General features: G+C 44.9%; 1 protein-coding gene across 1 annotated transcript in view; it reads right to left on the reverse strand.

Moving 5' to 3' along the window:
- RSRC1 (arginine and serine rich coiled-coil 1) overlaps nt 1–20307 on the reverse strand; it is a 99444-nt gene that overhangs the window by 10044 nt on the left and 69093 nt on the right. Inside the window, exon 8 of the mRNA XM_077184234.1 lies at nt 5989–6057. Coding sequence (XP_077040349.1) covers nt 5989–6057 — 69 coding nt within the window. The remainder of the gene's footprint in view (nt 1–5988; nt 6058–20307) is intronic.

Below are 20307 nucleotides of genomic sequence, written 5' to 3' on the forward strand. Positions count from 1 at the left end.
GGAGATGACAGGGAAACACACAACATTAATGAGGTACAGAAATCAGATTTGTTTCTCATCTTGAAATTTGAAGACAATTTCAAGACTTTTAATTTGTAAAAATAAACCATAAATTTCCCTGTTAGGGAGATCATAAATTTCTGTTTCACTTGCAGAACAGTAAAACTTTAATGACACCAGCTGTGATTGCTGAAATAAAATCACTCAAATATCAGCTTCAAATATACTTTGATATTTTTAAAGATCATGGAATGCTTTGGGTGGGAAGGAACTTAAAGATCATTTAATTCCCACCCCTGCCATGGCAGGGACACCTCCCACTGCCCCAGGGTGCTCCAAGCTCATCCAGCCTGGCCTTGGGCACTGCCAGGGATGCAGGGGCAGCCCCAGCTGCTCTGGCAATCCCATCCCAGCCAGGAATTCCCAATTCCCAATCTCCCACCCATCCCTGCCCTCTGGCACTGGGAGCCATTTCCTGGCTCCTGTCCCTCCATCCTTGTCCCCAGTCCCTCTGCAGCTCTCCTGGAGCCCCTTCAGGCCCTGCCAGGGGCTCTGAGCTCTCCCTGGAGCTGCTCTTGTCCAGGTGAGCTCCCCCAGGTGCCCCAGCCTGGCTCCAGAGGGGCTGCAGCAGCTCCAGGACATTGGGATCACTTTGGGAACCTCTCCAGGGAAAGCAAGGAAGCCAAAGAGGGAACTCTGGAATACAAAGGGCCAGAGGATGATGGGCAGGCACAAAGCAAGGCAAAATTTAAGGAACTCATTTAGAAGTGATTATTAATTACAGCAGCTTTAATAAAAAGCCAGGAATTGATTCCTCCAGCAGCCATTATCCTTGGGGGGCCATTGATCCCCTTTCCAATTCCCTCTCCCTCAGCTCTGGACACACAGAGTGGCCAAGACCCCAAACTCCCCTTGCCCTTCCCATCTCTCATTTCCTCACGTGGCTGCTCCTCCTAACAAGCCACACTCTGCCACTGCACCCAAACTTGGCATTTTTTGTTTTCCCCTTGATTTGTTCCTGCCCCCTTTCAATTCCAACCCAGCAATCTGAAGATTAAACAGAGATAAAAGAAGATCACAGTGAGTGCCAGATGCTGGAGCAGCCTCCTGGGAGCAGCAGCACAACACCAGGTGTTGGTGTCAGCCTAATGAAGTGACACTGGCACACCAGGGACACCCAGGGAGGGGCTCCAAACCTGCCATTATCGAGGCAAAAACGAGGAATATTGGAAATTCCAGCTTCGAGGAGGCAGGGAAAAAATAATCCATGTCTTCATCTAAATGTATTATCCATATGAAATAATTTGGGGGTTAAACAGATTGAGTTTGGTCTTTGCCACCACAATGAACTTCAGGAAAATTTACTGAAGATAAACGAGGAGCTCAGGCAGTAACTGATGAACTTCAGGGCATCCCAATCCAGGGCTGAGTAAAGCACTTTAACTTATTACAGACTGACCTCACCCCAGCAAATCTTCTCCTGGCACGTCCAACCTGTGGTTTAATATCCATTACACCCAGGGAAAGGCTTTTAACTCTCTCTGAAGGAAGTGGGAAGGGAAATCAGTGGGTTGGGGTGTCCTGGGCAGGGCTGGGGTTGGACACACCATCCCTGTGGGTCGCTTCCAGCTCAGGATATTCTGTGGTGGCCATGGATGAGATTTTTCATGTGAGAACTCCTGGCCAGCAGGTCAAAAACGAATCTTAAAAAAAAATGAGAACTTTTAATTTGGGTTTATAGAATTTAGGGATTTTCTAAAAGTCAAGTCCTCCAGGTTTTTTGTACATTCTAACTTTGCTTCCATGACCCCTCCATCACTCAAAATCACGGAATCACAGAACCATGGAATGGTTTGGCTTGGAGGGACCTGAAGACTTGAAAAATTTCACTTTTGCTGAAGGAGAGACACCCCAGCAGCACAGAGGGCTCAGTAAGAGGCAGGGATGGCCCTCAGGGACGGGGTTTATTCCCTGTGGAAGGGCCAGCTGTCTCCCAGCCACATCCCCGCTCTCGTTTGCATCCCGCCCTCCCTCCCCTGCCCACGTGGGCCTCATTTCCAAGCCTATTCAAAATGATATTTTCCAAGCATGTGCCACACGACTTGTTCATATAAATGGAACAAATTAAACTGTCTCCACAGATATCCCCTCACATTTGTAGCCCTGATTCCTCTCCCTCACACGTGGCCAAGACACCGAATTATCTCCCTGCAGAGGTTGACCTCAGGATATTGGATTCTGCCACGGAGCTCTCCGGGACTGAACCGACGGGAAACACTTAATCACCCCTGCCTTTGCAGGGAAAAAAATCAACTTCAAATTTGCCCTGATGAAAAATCAATAAAGCAGTAATTGCTTGGCTTATCACGGCGTGGAGGGACAAATTGGGAAGCGGAGCCGGGCGCGGATCCCAGGGAAAGGCGCGGACTTTCGGGATCACTAAGCCAGAAAAGGGAAAGGTCTCGGAGCCATAATTAAATCTACTCCTGCTGATTTGCTGCCAAAATTATTTCCCTGGAGTTTATCAAAATGTTGCAGAGCATATCGGGGCTGGGGGGGGAAAGAAGGAATCAGTTCAGCACTGGGACAGCACGCGCCAGGCACAGGAACACAAAGCCCGGGATAAAGGACTGGGAAATGGAAACTCTGGGATAAAGCAACCAGGAAATGCAAGTCCTGGGATAAAGGGACCAGGAAATGCAAATCCTGGGATAAAGGGACCAGGAAATGCAAATCACAGGATAAAGGGACTGGGAAATGGAAACTCTGGGATAAAGCAACCAGGAAATGCAAATTCTGGGATAAAGGGACCAGGAAATGCAAATCCTGAATTAAAGGGACCGGGAAATGCAAATCCTGGGATAAAGGGACCAGGAAATGCAAATCCTGAGTTAAAGGCACCAGGAAAAGCAAACTCTGGGATGAAGGCACCAGGAAATGCAAATTTTGGGATAAGGACACTGGGAAATGCAAATCCTGGAATAAAGGGACCAGAAAATGCAAATCACAGGATAAAGGGACCAGGAAATGCAAATCCTGAGTTAAAGGCACCAGGAAATGCAAACTCTGGGATAAAGGGAGCAGGAAATGCAAATCCCGAGTTAAAGGCACTGGGAAATGCAAATTCCAGGATAAAGGCATCAGGATTAAGGCACTGGGAAATGTGAATTCTGGGATAAAGGCACCATGAAATGCAAATCACCGGATAAAGGCACCAGAAAAAACCGAATTCCAGGATAAAGGGACCAGGAAATCCAAATTCTGGGATAAAGACACAGGGAAATGCAAACCCAAATTCTGGGATAAAGGCACCAGGATAACGCCCACCCCATCCAGCACCCCCCTCCCAGCCATCCACCTAAGGAATGACTGACTGCCAAAAATGCTTATTTTCTATTCTGCTGTGCTCCAGAACAACTTCTTTTCCTGGTTTTCTGATGCATCCTCAGCTCCTCCTCCCCACACGTGGCCCTGCTGTGCTGTTTTTTAAACTCAATATTTAAAAATATTATTATTTGTGGTAGATTAAGAGAAACAAGCCCAAAACCTCTCCCTAACATCATCCGATGTGTTCCAATTTTTGCTTTGCATTTTGTTTTCAATTTTCCTCTTGTCCACTTCATCTATTTGGAATTTGTCTGGGGTAAAACCCAGCTGGGTGGCAAAATCCCCCTTGGATTTTGTCACTTTTCAGGCAGCCCCAAAGCAAGTAAACAAAAACCAAAGTAGGAAAACCCAAGCACTGAAAATACTCCTGGAAAAGTGGTGGGTTTTGCTAATAGACCTAATTTCATGCAGCAAATTAGCATAGCTCCAATGGAAGTGCAAATGTAATCAAACTGAAAAATTCAAATGAGGCGGGGGGAGCCTTTTGCTTTTTCTCTTTGCTTTTTAGTCACTTAAAAAAAAAAAAAAATCAGCATTTTGCTGTGTGTCCTTCACCAGGCTGGAGGGACTGTGGTAATTAAAACATTTAAACCAGCACAAGCCCCCAGTCTCTAATCTGGAGCTGGGGTCAGCTGTCTGTAGATTCTAATTTGTCCTGGATTTTTTATTCATGCTGGGGAAATGCTGCATATTGAACAGGAAACCAGCGGGAAGGGGCAGAGCGGGGCTTGGAGGTCAAATAATTTGATTTCCGAGCAGATTACATGGAACATCCAACGTCTAATCTCACACCTGATTTGGCAATAAAATGACAATAAAAGGAATGTAAAGACACCCTCGCTATGGGGTGGGCAATAACCAGATTTTATGAGTTGGGAGAGGATTGGTTTGTTTGTGGAATTATTTTTATTGCAGCTCCTGGGTAAAGGAGTCACAGGCTGTCTCCACAGGCTGGAATTTCCTTTTAGAGGGTTCTAGTGAGGGAAATATGGGATACGAGAGAAATAAAAATTCTTTTAAAATAGTGATTTAGAATTTAAAAAAAATATTTAATATAATTTTGCTTTATCTTATTTAATTTCAATGACTGGATGTAGAACTCAGTGCTCTGGTGGGGATCAGTCACAGTTTGGAATCAATGGTCTGGAAAGTTTTTTCCAACCTCAGGGATCCCATGAGGGATCTAAGAGGGTTAAAAACCACCCAGAAATGTTGTGTGAGGAAGGAAGAACTAAGAGAAAAATGCAAAATGCTCTTTTTCCAAGGAAAAAATGCCACTGCAGCCTGGCACAGGGAGGGGAACACACTCAAAGCCCTGGGTAAATGTCCTGTTTGCAAATCCATATGGGACATAAACCTACCTAAAACTGGAGTTTTGAATCCATATGGGATATAAACTTAACAAAAACTGGGTTTCCCAGTGTGCAATTCCCATGGATGTCTTGGAATGCTTCAATGCTTCACACACAGTTTAACAGAACTTTGTATTTTCCAGTGAGAATGAATCCTTCATTCCTAACTGGGAGCTAACTCCACAGCAATTAGACGGATTTGAGTTATTCAGAGAAAATCTTCTCTTCATTTTCCAGCACTGGGACATCCTCACAACCCTTCAAAGCCACCCCAGGACAGTTTTCATGGCTTATGAATAAATGGTAGAGAAGTTTTCCTCCCCATTCCCCTGGAAATTCCACTGTTCCCAAGTCATGAACTGCCCCTTTTTTCTTCCCTCTGCCTTTCCACGCTCACCCTTCCCAATCCCTGCTGGCACAGCCATTGCCAGCACATCTGCCACTCACAATGGGATGGAAGCACAAAACAAACAAAAAAATCCTGCATTTTTCCAAACCTTCCCTACAAATCGGTGCTGGTGGGACCCAAGCAGCTCATCCCAAAATCCCTGTGCCCGTGGGAGCCTGGCTGGGTGACTCCTCCAGGTGGAGAGGCTCCCCCGGGGCCATTGGTTCCAAAATCCAGGAATCACAATGGGAAGGGGGCACAGCTCCTTGGTTTGGTCCCTTTTCCAGCCAGATCTGGATTTTCCCCTTCCTGCCATATCTGGGCCATCCCACTTTTCCACTTGAATTTCCTCTTTTGGTACCACAAGAACCTTCTCCAAGCAGGATTAACTGGGAGCACCAACGAATTCCTCTCAGCATCCCACAGTCCCCAGGTAAATCAAACTGAAGATTAGAACATTTTGATTTTGAGTGAAATTCTCAGCAGCTGCTGTTTCAAAAATGGGGAATTTTCCCCGAGTTCCCTCTTGGAAGTAAATGATGGAATCCCAGAATGGTTTGGGTTGGAAGGGACCTTAAAGCCCACCCAGTTCCACAGAGCTCCAGTGAGGATTTGAGGCTCCTGGATTGTTTGGATTGGCTCCCTCATGATGTTGGAAATGCCATCACTGCCTGACATTTCCATCCCTGTGGTTTCATTATTCCACCTGCTGGACTGCAAAGCAGCAGCTCAGGGCACCAAATTCCATCATCAGCCTGGGGAGGAAAATCCCACAGCCCCACTGGAGTGTGGGCACTTTAAAATAATCATTTCTGACTTCCTGGGCTTTAGTTTGTTAGGAAACAAAAGAACATTCCTCACCTTCTTCCTTTCTTCTCTTGGCTTCTTCTTCACTTCTCTCCTTGGCCTTCAACGCTTCGTCTGCTTTGGCTAAAGAGAAGAAAATGAGCTGGAATTAGTTAAATTTATCCTATGAAATCATGGAATCATGGAATGGTGTGGGTTGGAAGGACCTCAAAGCCCATCCAGCCCCACCCCAGCCATGGCAGGGACACCTCCCACTGTCCCAGGTGCTCCCAGCCCCAGTGTCCAACCTGGCCTGGGACACTGCCAGGGATGGGCTGTCAACAACCTCTTGCCAAACAATATTTCCTGGGCTTTAAACCCAATTTCATGTTCCTTCCTGCAGGCCCCACAATGAAACCCACGTGCCTGACAGACCAGAGCTTGGTTCTTCATTAATTTTATTTGAAGTCATTGCCACAGTCAAGGAATGGCATAAATGGGATTGTGGAGGGTATATCAGGTCAATATTAGAGGCAATATTAATTCAATACAAATCCCCACATTCATTTTGGGGTAAGTAAGGCCCTTAAGAGGCTTTTAAGAGGTTTTCTTTCTTTAAACCCCAATCTGCCCAGCCCAAACTGCACCAAACCTGGTGCACCCACGAAGGGGCAGATTTGCTGCCATAGTGAGTAATCCAGCAGACCAATTTTGAGGATAAAACAGAAACCAAACAATATTTCCAGGGCTGCAGACTCTGTTCAGAGTGGGAGTCAGACAGTTCTTCCTCAGGACTTTATTAGGTAGTACACAATTTCCTCTTCACTCCAAATCACAGCAGCAGTACTTAATCCATGTTACAACAATCTTCTTTAAAAAGAATCTTTTTCCCTCTAGAAACCTCTTCCCTTATTACTTAATTATCTACCAGTTGCTCAACTGCAGGGGTTTTCAAACACTTTCCTACAGATGTTAAAGAAGATTAAAAATATACAGCACAGTAACAAGGGACTATCAATATACTCTGTAAATTAATTAAATTTCTGTTCTAGCACATCATTTATTCCAAAGCATTAATGTCTCAAAGGAGCCATTCTCTTTTATTGCCATCTCACTGCCTGACGAGTGAACTAAGTGAGAATAAGTCTCTAATAACATTATACTTGATGAAATATTAAGTTTTCAAAAGTATCACCAGGCCAGAAAGAGAAGAACCAACAAGGACCAGGAATCCAGCATTCACACACCAGGCCCTCTCAGGGAGGAAAATCACATTAAACTGTGCTCTGGATGGTAAGAGCTGAGTCAGATTTGCAAATATTTAATCCCAGCACCTCCTGAATTAAGCAAGAATTTATGAAAACCAAATTCAGCTCAGGAGGGAGGGGAAGGGCTCGTTCCTTTTTGGAGCCACCAGCTCCACCTTAGAATGCACAGCCTGGCCAGGGTGTCACAAAGTGATCCAATCACTGCACTGACAGCTGCCTCCATCTCCACAATTTTATACATATTTAGACAACATTTAAAGCCGTGAAATATTAAAACTTTTTCTGCCACTGAAGATCATTACGAGAATCTATTAAATCCCATAATAAAACCAAACCACGAGTAACTCTAAAGAGTTTTACTTCATTTACACTTTATTCTCCTTGGTAAAAGGACAGGGATAATAGAAATTCCATTTAAATTCAATTTTGGTGATATGTGTAATTGTAGATATACCCCTTGAGTCATGTAAAATGCTCAGCTTATGTTTCTTTCAAATTATCCCGCTCCCATTCCCATTCTGCTCCTTACAACTGTCTTCAATATGTATTAGCAGAGCTCATTAGGCTGGAATTTAATAATGCAAACATCAGGTGGATTTCAAGACCCTCCATTATCAGCACAAGATGGATTGCTCATATAGCTCGTGGGCCAACTGGGCACAATTTAGATTCAATAAACTACCAGGCCTAAATTTGATTTATCTATTCCACTGAGCTACTTTGTTCTTCCTGCCCGATTTGTTGCTGCACAGGAACAATTCATTGGGTATCTCAGTGGCAAAAAGATATTAAAACACACAGGAAAGATGCTGCTGGTCAATGAATAAATTTTTAGCTTGTCTTTGTTAACTTTAAATCGCTGATTTCCAGCCCTTGTAAGTCAACTTAAAACTGCTGCCCAGGCAGAGCTTGGCCTTTCAAGTCCTGGTTAATTAGAGGGACAATGGGGCAATTTAGGAAGTATCACGAGGACAATTCCCCACACAAAATCGCTCATTAACAACAATTTAACTTAGCCCATAAATCTCCAGAGCAGTCCTCGAGCTCACAGGGCTCTGTCCACCACCAGCACCACAGGCACTGAAACTCTGAGTTACTGCCAGGATTTAACATCAAAAGGTCTCCTCAAACATTTCCCATTTCTGTCATTTTTGCACAGAATCCCAGAATGGGCCAGGCTGGGAGGAACCACAGTGGCTCATCCTGGAGAACATGGCACAGGATTGTGCCCACTCTTCTTCTTCCTCTCCTTCTCCTCCTCCTCTTCTTCCTCTCCCTTTCTTCTCCTTCCTCTTATTCTTCTTTTCTTCTTCTCCTCCTCCTCAATGCTGTTATTATTATTATTATTATTTAGTGAATATATTGTTGTTCACTGCCCAAGTGCCATCAAAAGCACTAAAAGAAATTCACTTTTCTCAAACCAAGCTGCAATTAAACAACATTAAAAGATCTTTACAACTTGAGGGTTGGATTTGATGGTCTGGGAGGGCTTTTCCAGCCTAAACAATTCCATGGAACCCCTGGAAGTGCCCAAGGTTGGGAAGCAGAGTCCCTCCCTGATGGATGGGTGATGCTTTAATCCCAACCAGCCTCCCACTGGGCCAAGGTGAAATTATTCCAAGCAAAGCTGCTAATTAAGAGAAACCAGGCAAACTGTGAATTATTCCAAGGTAGAAACAGGGCAGGGGATATTTTGGGGCTGGAAAGGGCATTTTGGAGGAGCCCCTGCAGCAGAGCCCTCTCCCAGTGCAAGGGAGCAGCAGGGAAGGTGCATGGGAAAGACACAACCCCTCACTAAGGAGATTTCATTTTCCTGTCACAATTAAAAAGAGAGGAATGTCAGAACACCCACAACTGCAAACCACCAGAGGTCTGGAAAAATAAATTAATTCAACATAATTGTGGACTTTCCAACTGCTCAGAGTTGAAAACACAAGATGTGTCTGAGGAAAAGAAAGCCAAGAAACTGTAAAAACACATGGACATCTCATTTAAAATGCAGCCAACCATCCACGGTGCTCATCAGAAAGACTTCACCTTTTTTTTTTTTAACACAAACATTTTTGCACTTATAAAATATTCAGTCAGCTCACATATAAAAATACAAGTAGAATCCATTATTAATTTACAAGGCCCTGTTTAATTTACATGCTATTTTTCTCTGGTATATTAAATTTATCAAGGCTTGTGGAAATCCTCTCCACTGAATATTCATGGCTGACGTGTAAAATTATCTGTTATCCATCTGACAAATTCCAGCACAAACTCCAAACAACCACTTGCTCAGAGCATCCCTCTGACAGCAACACCAGGAGCAGCACCCAGGAATTCTGAGTTCCAGAGGAAAAGTGACACCACCACACACATTCTGATCACCCCAGATTTAAGCTGCTTTTCTGTATTTTTGCCTTTAGTAACGTTTCACCAAACATTTAAACACCACCAACATTCCTGGAGGTCTCAGAGGCCTCAATGAGAGTATGATTCTATCAATCCATGACCCCACCACTCCACGGGGCTCTGTGATTCCATAAATCCACGTTTTGGGTGCTCACTTGCCCAGTCCATCGTGTCCATGGCCACAGAGCTCCCCCTGGTCACACCTGGAGCACCCAATTCCCAAACATGGGAGTTCTGCTCTTGCTGCCCTGTCATTTAATTACACCAGACCCTAATTATGGATATTGGAGCCCTGAGTATGAGGGGGAGGGTGGAGCTCACTGCCCCTCCCCAGCTCTGCCAGTCACACTTAAAAACTCCCCAGAAGCCCAAATCTGGTTATTTTAAACTTCTCTGAGTTCCCAGGGGAACACACTCCCAGTGTCTGGAATCATCCCACTGATTCCTCCTGCTGTAGGAATGCTACTCCTCACCTCTTCAGCATCATTCCCTTTGTCATTTCAGAAAATATTCCTTATTTTGGGATAAACGTCCCCTTATGGCACAGTTAACAAGCAGCTGGCTTACAGCCACAAGGGTTTTCCCAAATATTAAATGGATTTTTGGTAGAAGATAAACCCAAAGTCATGTGCAACCCAACTGAAAAAACACAGGCAAAACCCAAACATTGTCTTATTCCAAAGGATAACTGAGATATTTGTAGTCATTTGGTGTAACGAAGATATGTGTTTATATTGGGTACAACCAAGATAATAACCAAGATAAACCCTTTCCCACCAAGCAGGCAATTTTCCCCCTGTTTCTTTCATTGTTGCCATTTCCAGGAAGCAGTTTGTGGCTCACCTGCTGGCTAGGAACAGCACAGGGCTGGGAGAGAGCCCAGCAGGAAAGAGAGAATATCCAAAACCCTGCTGAACAGTCCAGAGGGGTGGGATATGAAACCAGCTCTGTGCAGAGAGGGAGGCAGGCTCATCCCTGGCTGGAATATGCAGGGCAGGGATCTGGGAGGGCCACGGGGTGCTGGGCAGGGAGGGAAGAACTGAGAGCTCAAATCCCACTCTGGTGAGCAGGGCCCAGCTCCCCAAAGGCCTCCCCGGTGCCGGTGACTGCCTCCTGTATTAAGACTGCCTTTCTCATCACTTAATGCTTATTTTCATCACTTTGCTTAAAATATTGATAATCAATTAGGGCTACGTCTGTTTTGCCACAGAATCTGTGTCACAGTCTATCAGCCTGTCAGGGCCAATTCAATCCTCATTCAAAGTTAATTTTTTCTCCATAAATCCGCCTTTGGAGGAGTCATTAGGCGCAGAACATAGCCCGAGGTGCAATCACCTATTCTCTTTCATTAGAGGCAGGCAGGGAAGGTGAGGGAGATTATTAGAACTTTGGAATGATCACAAAGCAGCGTGCTGCCTGTCAGATCCCCCCAACATTTCATTCATCTCGCCCGCTCGCTGCCAACGCTTCTAAATGGACATTATTCATGAACATCTGTGACACGCTGAATATTCCAGGCTGGCAGGGATGAAAAAGCCATGCCCCCCCTTTGGCAAGGAAATTAATTCTGTGGTCAGAACAATTAGGAATAGAACAAACTTGCTCCGTGATGTTATTTTTAGGCTTTCCCGAGATAGCCCCCTTAGAAAGGTGGGATTTTTGGTTTTTAAGCATAAATGTGGCCACTCCAAATGGTCAAACGCTGGTCAAACATTGGAATGATGAAAAAGCTGTGCCCCCCTCGGACTGAGAAATTAATTCTATGGTCAGAACAATTAGGAATACAAAAAAAAACTTTGTTTGTGTCGTTATTTTTAGTCCTTCCAAGATATTCCACTTTTTAAAGTGTTAGTTCAGAACTGGATTTTTTCGAGTCCACTCTAGAGGGTCAAACACTGTATATTAAGGTATTGCTGAACAACGTGCATTTCCTTTGCTATGGAAATAGATTGTTGGTTGGGTTTCTTTACAAACAATTACCAAATCAGCAGCTTTGCAATCTGATTTGTTGATACCTTTCCAAAAGGCAGCCAAATGAAACCCCACGTTGGATTTGAAATCGCTGCCATCTGAAATTCCAGCCCACTTCCCTCCTGGTGGGAAAGCAGAGTGGGAAACAGATTTCCACAATCAACTCTGTTTATTCCTATTTCCTTCCAAGGAACACGTGACGGCCATCCAGGCGTTTCTGAGGTAGGAATGGCAGAAATGCTGGTGCAAGAGACAATCACCCACAAAATTCAATAAACCACCACATTTTCCATGCATATTCCCTTCCGACATGCAGGGGGTTAAGATGTAGCTACGTGGGGAAAAAGTCATTTCCATCTAATGAAATCACATCAAGTAGTTCCTTGAATCTCATTACAAAATTCAAAAGAATAGTCATTTACATTTTTTTCCCTGATATTACCAGGAAAACAGTGTTCTCATCACCAAACTTCCCACAGCCCCCATCATTCTCCTCCCCAAATATCCTCCTTTTCCAGAATTAAGGGCCAGATCCTCAGTGAGTTCAAGCTGGCACAATTCCACTGACTTGAGCTGAGCCAAGCCCATTTACTCCAGCTGAGGATCTGGCACTCCCTATTTATAATAATAATCCTAAAGAGGACTTAATCAGCAGCTCTTGGCTAGGTACATCCATCCATTATTTAGTGCATCCCTAATTTCTTTCTTTCTCCCATAGTTTCCCCCCCAAACACACATTGGAGGAAAAATCCAACCTTAAATAGGGTTTAACACTAAGGATTAATTGGCTTCTGACTGATTGCAGGGGCTGCTGTTAAATATTGCAAGGATTTGTGTCCATCCCAGAACAGGCTGTACATTATCCCCCTAAACATCTCCTAACCCTGCCCTGTTTCAGCTGGGATCTGCTGGCCCAGCCTGCAGCCCAGCTCAGGAAAAGAGCAGAACTGGATGTGGAACTGTCACCTCGGATCTTCAGCCCTGGGGAGGACACCAGCCCCCAGAACAGCTCAGTGATCCCAAGGGAAGTGCTCAAATGGACCTTCCAGGGGAGAGGGGTGGGAATCATGGAATCAGGAGATGCTTAAGGTTGGAAAAGCCCTCTAAGATCATCAAGTCCAGCTGTTGATCCAGCACGAACCCTGTCCCCACGTGCCACATCCACACATTTCCTGAACACTTCCAGGGATGGAGGCTCCACCACTGCCCTGGGCAGCTCATTCCAAAGCCAGATCACCTTTTCCAGGAAGAAATTGTTCCTCAAATCTAATCCAGACTTCCCCCAGTGCAACTTGAGGCCATTTCCTCCAGCTGATGAGAAAGGAAGAGCTTCCTCTTCCTCAAGGAACAAAGTAAAAGGATGGCCTGGAGTTAAACCTGCCCCTAAACTACTGAGACAAAACAAGCAGCAATATTTAGGAGCAAAAAAAATAAATTTCATATATGAAAGCTGATGGAGTAAAGGATGCTGTTATTGCTATATCCCTCAGGAATAATCCCCAGCTCAACCAGAAAACCAAGAAGCGATCCCTATGAAAAACTTCCATTTGCTTGAATTTATTTAAATTGTTCTTCAGGCAGTATTTGCTCCAGAGCTGTTTCTTTCCCCTGGCACAGCATGGGTGGACAAAGGAGAGGACAATGGGCAGGGCTGTCCCAGGCCTGGTGAGCAGGTGAGAGGAGGAAGCCAGGCTGGATGGGGCTTGGAGCCACCTGGGCTGGTAGAGGTGTCCCTGCCTGGCCCTGTAGTCCCCATGGAAATGCTGTCAAAGCCACCACACAAATTCTGAAGGACAAATTCAGGCTGCTTCTTCCTCCTCAGTGACTTCAGTGCTCCCTTTCCTGCGAGGATCTCAGCCCAAATCACCGCTCTGTTGTAAGCAGGGCTCAACCAAGCCCTGCAGCTCCATGGACTCTGTCCCACCCCACACCCCAAAAACCACTCAATCCTCAAGGGATCTGCCAGCCACCAGCTCCACCACCCATGAGAAATCACCCTGATCTTGTACTACCCACTTACCTTCACGTGAAAACGTACCAGCTCCTCCATTTAATTCCACAAATAAATCATTTTAATTCAAAAAACACTTTCTTGCTTAAAATAAAACCTCAAAGACAAATTACTTAAACGATTTCTGGGGAAAAAAAAAATGGCACCGTGCCTCAAATACAATTGTCATTACAGGCTGCAGACTGGCAATGACAGTCAGCTTTTCTTTCTGGGGTGAGGGCAGAATTCAGCCTGACAGCTTGTCAGCAAACTTGAAAAATTCACTCCCAAAACTTGGATTCCAAACGAGCCCTTCTTTCATCTGCCAATTTCCCGACGTCAGGAATGGCCACGTTAAGTGAAAATCAAGTAGATGACAAGTGCTGTGGCTGTGAGAAGGAAGCAATAAAGCACAGAGCACACACAGCTGAGAGCAGAACAGCTCTGAGAGGAGCCAAAGCCGCCCCAGCACCTCGGAGGGCTCCGGGAATTTCCAGCTCCTGTTTTCCAACCCGATAAAAACATCAGGAGTGGAAACATAAGGAATAAAGCTGTGTAAGTGGAGCATACTTCATCAAGAATGGAGCACAATTAATATTCAAATAGTGGTGCAAGGAGGCATTTTTGAGGATTTTTTGAAGAAAGAAGGAAATTTGTTCACCCTATGTACGATCCCTTCCCACTCTGACCACGATGTTAATAAAAAACCTTCGTGAAGCAACAAAACACAAAAAAAATATCAAAAAGCACATTTGAAAGTTTTTTAAAAACCCTGTAAGTGCATAAACACCAAGACAGGGTAAAAGACAAAGAATATTAGCAGCAAGGAGTGTTAACTCACAGAGATACTGAACAGGGCACTGGAAAATCAGGAAAGGACGAGGTGGAAAACTTCGGAGCTGGAAAACTTCGGGGTGGAGGCGCAGCAAAGTCCCAGGACTGAGCGAGCTGGAGCTGCGGAATCATGAGACAGGCAGCCACGAGAAGCTGACATCTGGCACCAAAAGGGGGAGCGTGTGTCAAGGGAAGATTTGTGGGGAGGACTCCCAGGCGATGCCAGCACACACTCGATTGCAGCCTTGGGAACATCCCGGCCGAGAAAGGGATGGGAGACTCCACGTTCCCAGCCCGTACCCTGAACTCCTATAACCATTTATACTCAGCCTCATTAAATACTCCCCCAGGATAAAAGAGGTAAATATATTGCTTAAATATTCAGTGGCTGGCTGTAAAATTTCATTGCAGATTAAGTGATGAAGATGAAGAAATGCTGCTGAAAACAAACAATTTATCTTCACTCGGCGCAGCAGAGCGCTCCTGGAACCGCGCCAGAGGCTCTGTGGGTTGGAATTCAATACCTGCATTAAAAGAAAACTACACCCCAACTACACACCAGGCTGAACATCCCTGAGTAAACAGTTCGCTGCAGCAGCGCTTAAATAATTCAGGAAGGAATTTGGGGTAGCAAACATTTTTTCTGAAGTACTGTGTGGCTTAATGTACTTCAAATAAATGTTTGTTTTTAAAAGTTCGAGTAGAGCCCATTAGAGCAAGTGGGAAAACAGACAAATCCAAGACAGAAAACCACCAAAGCACTGATTTCCAGGAGAGCAGTGAAGAAAGATTTGTCATCAGGGAGGAAGTCACCGCCAAGGGCACGGAGCTGATAATATACACATGCATTCCCACTGCTCATCTGCAGCCTTGAGAGATTCCAACTGGCTCTCATAAGTCTGGACAGCATAATTTTCCCTCAGACACATGTGCATCCATATATTTGTATAAAGCTGTAGCAAAGTAATAAATAAGCAGCCTTATCCAACACCAGAACTTCCATAAACTTTCTCCAATTAGGTTTCATTTCCAGCCAGCTTTAACTTTGGATGGGAGAGCTCTGCCAGGTGCTTCAGGAGGGCATTTCTCTCGTTCTTAGAGAACAGAAATAATTTGAAATATTAAAATGTCATTGGGTGTTGAAGGGTTTTAACCATGAGGAAAGGGAATGCACATACCTGTGTGGGACTGGCAGCAGAGCATCACTGAGGCCCCCATCCTTCATCCATCAGCAGGAACCTGGCTCTGAGCTTGCACATGCACCCACGGGATGTCTGGGTACCCCTTATATTGAATTTGTGCTTTTTAATGAAGATGATTGTGTTAATCACACTTTTAATTGCACTGCTCTGTTGCCCAAGCACAGAACATGGAATGGTTTGGGTTGGGAGGGACCTTAAATCCCATCCAGTGCCACCCCTGCCAAGGGCAGGGACACCTGCCACTGTCCCAGGCTGCTCCAAGCCCTGTCCAACGTGGCCTTGGACACTTCCAGAGACTGAGGTGTCCATCAGAACGTGGCAGAGGGTTGAACTGGATGGTCTCTAAGGTTCCATCCAACCCAAACCATTCAGGGATTCTATAAAAAATTCTTAAAGAAAAATCACCCCTTTTTTCAGATAACTTCCATCGTAACATTTTTGGAAACAATATTAGAAGCTTATATTTACAATTTGTAGAAATATTGCAAGCAGGCTAATAACTATCTCCAAAACCCCACTGAACTGCTTTAATCCCTATTTGCTGCCAATACTGGATATGCACTCCTCTGAAGAGCCCCCAGCCGATGGTATCCAGGCCTGTGGTGACCCTGTGGTGAGAGCAGGTGAAGCAGTGCTGGCTGAGGGGCTGTGCTGGGCCCAGGGCAGGGTTAGGGTTAGGGTTAGGATCAGGGTTAGGATTAGGGTCAGGGTTAGGCCAGCTCCAGCTCCATGTCCGGAGCCGCATCCCAAGCGCTGCTCCCGCTCTCGGAGCCCCGTCCTGCATCCCCCCATGGATCCCTCCCATCTCTGGGCTGATCAGGGCCCAGGCAGCCCCCCCAGGGCTGGAGCTCCCATCCCAGCTCTGCTGGCAGGGAATGGCTGCCCAGCACTGCTGGGAGACTCCGCTGCCCCCAGCCCAAGGCCCATGGCAGGGGAGTGGCAGCTCCAGCTGGGAATTGTCCAGCTCCGAGCCAGGGACAGCACAGGGAGCTCAGCTCTGCTCCCTCTCCCTGGCAGCTGGAACGCTCCAAGCGTGAGTTTGATTACTCTAATTAATATAACATTATCAACAGAGCTTCATATTGATCCCTCTCCCTCCTTTCTAATGGAAAATTCCAAGCTCGCAGGGAGGGAGCCGAGGCGAGCGAGGTTCATGGTTTTAATCCTACCCCAGCTTTAGGATGGGTTTCCTCCAAGTGCCCCTGATTCCTTACACCACTACCTGTTTGTTTTTTTTTTAATTATTTAATAGTTATTATTTCATATTTTTGTATTTTCCTTTGTTACAGTAACATTCACCACTTTGTTACCAGCCAAATCAATTAAAAAAATATCATGAACACACACATCCATTATTTTCACTGAGACTAACAAAAACATTAAGTTGAAATGAATAATGAAGCTGAGCTTTGATTTTAAACTTAATTTACTAAAAATAAACTAATAGAATCATTAAGGTTGGAAAAGACCTTCAAGGTCATCCAGTCCAACTTTCAAGAATTATTTATGTTGTTGTTCAAAGTTTCTTTCCATAGCAGGTGACTAAATCATTTAAATATGAATGATTGCAAACAGAATGTACTGTCAAACAACATTTCATGTCCACAAGAAAGAAAAATGAGATGCTATTCCTGAAATTACAACACAAATTATAAGTATTTTAAATTTTGGAATTTTTCCCCTTAGTTTACAGTGCAACAGGGCTGTTCCTTATTACCAGGCCCAATTCCACATGGATCAAACCATAAAGGAGTTTTTAATCCCCCAGCTTTGTCCTTTAAAACTCATTTAGCCCTATCCCAGGCTGTGGCAGGAGTGGGCAGCACTAATGGGCCCCAGCTCCCCCCATTCATCCCCAATTCCCCCAGGTGCTCTCCCTGCTCGTGCCCAAATGGCACCAACCTGTTGTGCAGCACATCCCTGAAAAGCCCAGCCTGAACCATCCCCAGGGATGAAATCCCTGCAACCACTCCAAGCTGTTCCTCTGGCTGCGTGGAAAAGCCCTGCCCTGCCAGCCAGGCCAAAGAGGAAACCAAATAAAGCTGATTTTAAGGCAGAAAAAGTCAAAGTGGGGTCCTTTAAAGCAACCCCTCACGTGCCAAATACATCAGGGGCTGCTGCACACGTTTGCTGCCTAAAATCTGGGGAAAAATTGGGAAATGCCAAGCACTGTGATGTTCTAAGGGAATTTGTGTTGAAACACACTGATTGTGGTAACAAAACCTGACACTTTCAATAAAAACCACCTTACACTGGAAGCTCTGCACAGCTCTGGTTCTAGCCCCTCGATATTTGTTCAATATTTGGTGTTTCTGAGCAAACCCCTTGGTTTTATCCCCAAGCTCACACGGGGAAGGAGCGGGGCTGCTCTGCTATGCCTGCAGCCACAGCCAAAGCCCTGGTCCTGAGGGATGGGATGATACAAACCCCACCCAGGGGATGCTTAAAGCAATAAAATGAATGGTATTTGTCACCCTGGGCAGCAGCAGAGCTCAGGGAGGGAAGGGCACATCCAAAATCCACTCCTGAGGAAACACCTGAGCTCGGGATCCAGCCCACACAAACTCCAAGCCTTTTCCATTTTCTTCCTCCACGCTCCCAAGTTTAATAAACAACAAACCCATCATTTTTTAACACTTTAACCAGCGAGAGCAGTGATTCATAACTCTGTCATAATTAAAATTTTATGGCAAATACACACAGCCATCAGTCATCCAGGCAGGAACGTCCGAAAAAAGTGGGATTTCAATTTATAAGCCCGTGCAGGATTGTATGAGTTACACTGTATAAAAGCACATTTCTAGGGAGTTATTGAACTGGGGAAAGCAAAAGTTGGTTGGGTTTATTTTTTTAAAATCAAATACAGAGGAGGTTATGAATTTGTTGGTGCAGTGGCTCCGTACAGTGACTGATGGTTAAAAAAGGGAAGGAAATATTATCCTGTGTCTTCTTCCAGAGCTGCACTAACCAAGTTTGGTGCTGTCCCTGGTGTTCCCTAATGCCACAGACACAGATTTCCTGAAATTATTAAAAACTCCCAAAAAAAGAGAGAAAAATCCACATTGATGCCAGGGGGTAAAAGGGGTAAATCAGTGAAATTGGTGAATTGTGAGATACACATGTACAGAAACATTTTAACGTTTCTGTAAACATTTTAATTCATTCAATTTCAATTAATTTTATCCCAGCAACAACATGGAATTCTCTGAATGAATGAAAATAATGGAATTGGTGGTCTGGTACAGACACACATTCAGGGATTTCCAAAATTTGTGTTTGGCTCTCCAAGATCCATCCTGGATCCAGACATAAAATGAACTCTCTAAAACATGGATCAGGGTAATTTTACTTTTTTAATATACAGCTGGGTTTAGGATACAGTAGAGAATAAAGAAATGTTTGCAGATCAGTTTCACAAGTTGCATTTTTGCTTAGAAATACAAGAAACAAAAAAACTTTCAGTAACTGTTTCTCATACCTGTCCTTAAAAGGACTTATTCCTAAATCCCATAAATATTCCACATCACCTGGGAAATCCCTTCTGCTGGCACACACCCAGCTGTGTTCTACAATGCCTTGCTAGGGAGTGGATCCTCCATGGCTTTACAAGAAATTTCTATTTTTAAGACACAACTGACATCCCCATTCCACCCTAAGGCCAGATGATGGGAATTCTCTGTAAGAATATTTAGGGATTCCCAACACTCTCTGCTGCTACAACACTGTCAGTGTTTGAGATTTTTATCCACTTTTAAGCTGAGAAGAATATCGTGGGACGTGCAGGGAAAAGTTGGATTAAGTTTTCCAGTGAAAATGGTGAACGTGGCAATGCTGGGTATTTTCCAATCTTAATGATTCCATGATATAATTTCTACTTGGAAAAAGAATCAGTTTGTATTTTCACACATTCAAAAAAATAAAACAAATAAATAAAAAGGGAAGAAAAAAGCTAAACATGAGACTTGGAGCTTCCACAAACTGTTATCTCAGGTCTCCCCAGTCCATTAAAGGAAGTAATTGAATCAGTTTGCGTTTTCTCTGTTAAAATCTCATTCAGAGAAATTTTATTGCCAGCCATCTAAATAGTAAATACTTATTATCCTCTCCAAATGAGGTTTTGCTTGCCAAGGGCAAAGCCATGGCTGTGATTGTGGCTCTGTCAGAGGCAGCAGAAGTGGAAAAGGTTATAAAGACACCATTAATGTCACGGGAGGGCCTCGCCAGCGCTCCGTAATTGGGGCCTTTATTCCCAGGCTCAGGCCCTGCTAATAGGATGCTTTAGGGTTTCTTTGGTGGCAGCCCCACATAATCACCTCCACCAGCTGAATGTGGACGTTTATCTGCTGGGCCTGGGAATAAAATGTCAATAATGGGCAGCTGAAAGGGCCAGAGAGGCACGGTCAGGCAGGGCCAGCACCAACGAGGGACAGCCACCCTGAGAAAGGGCACCAAAATATTGGGAATAAGGCTGGGAAAGGAACCTTTAGAACTCAGTCTCTGCTGCAGGGAAACCTGGGAAAACAGGCCAAGTGGTAATACTGAGATTGAGTTAAAATAATGTATTTATTTCTAACTCAACTGGCCCAGAGTGCCCCAGCCCTGAGGAGGCCAAGGAGCAGCCTGGCCCAGGGAGGGGACCCTGGCCTAGGGAAGGGCTGGAATGGGATGGGCATTAAGGTCCCTTCCAACCCAAACCAGTCTGGAATTCCATGTACTCCTCCACAACTTA

Source organism: Agelaius phoeniceus, chromosome 10 (assembly GCF_051311805.1).
Source record: "Agelaius phoeniceus isolate bAgePho1 chromosome 10, bAgePho1.hap1, whole genome shotgun sequence".
Classification (NCBI taxonomy): Eukaryota; Metazoa; Chordata; class Aves; order Passeriformes; family Icteridae; genus Agelaius; species Agelaius phoeniceus.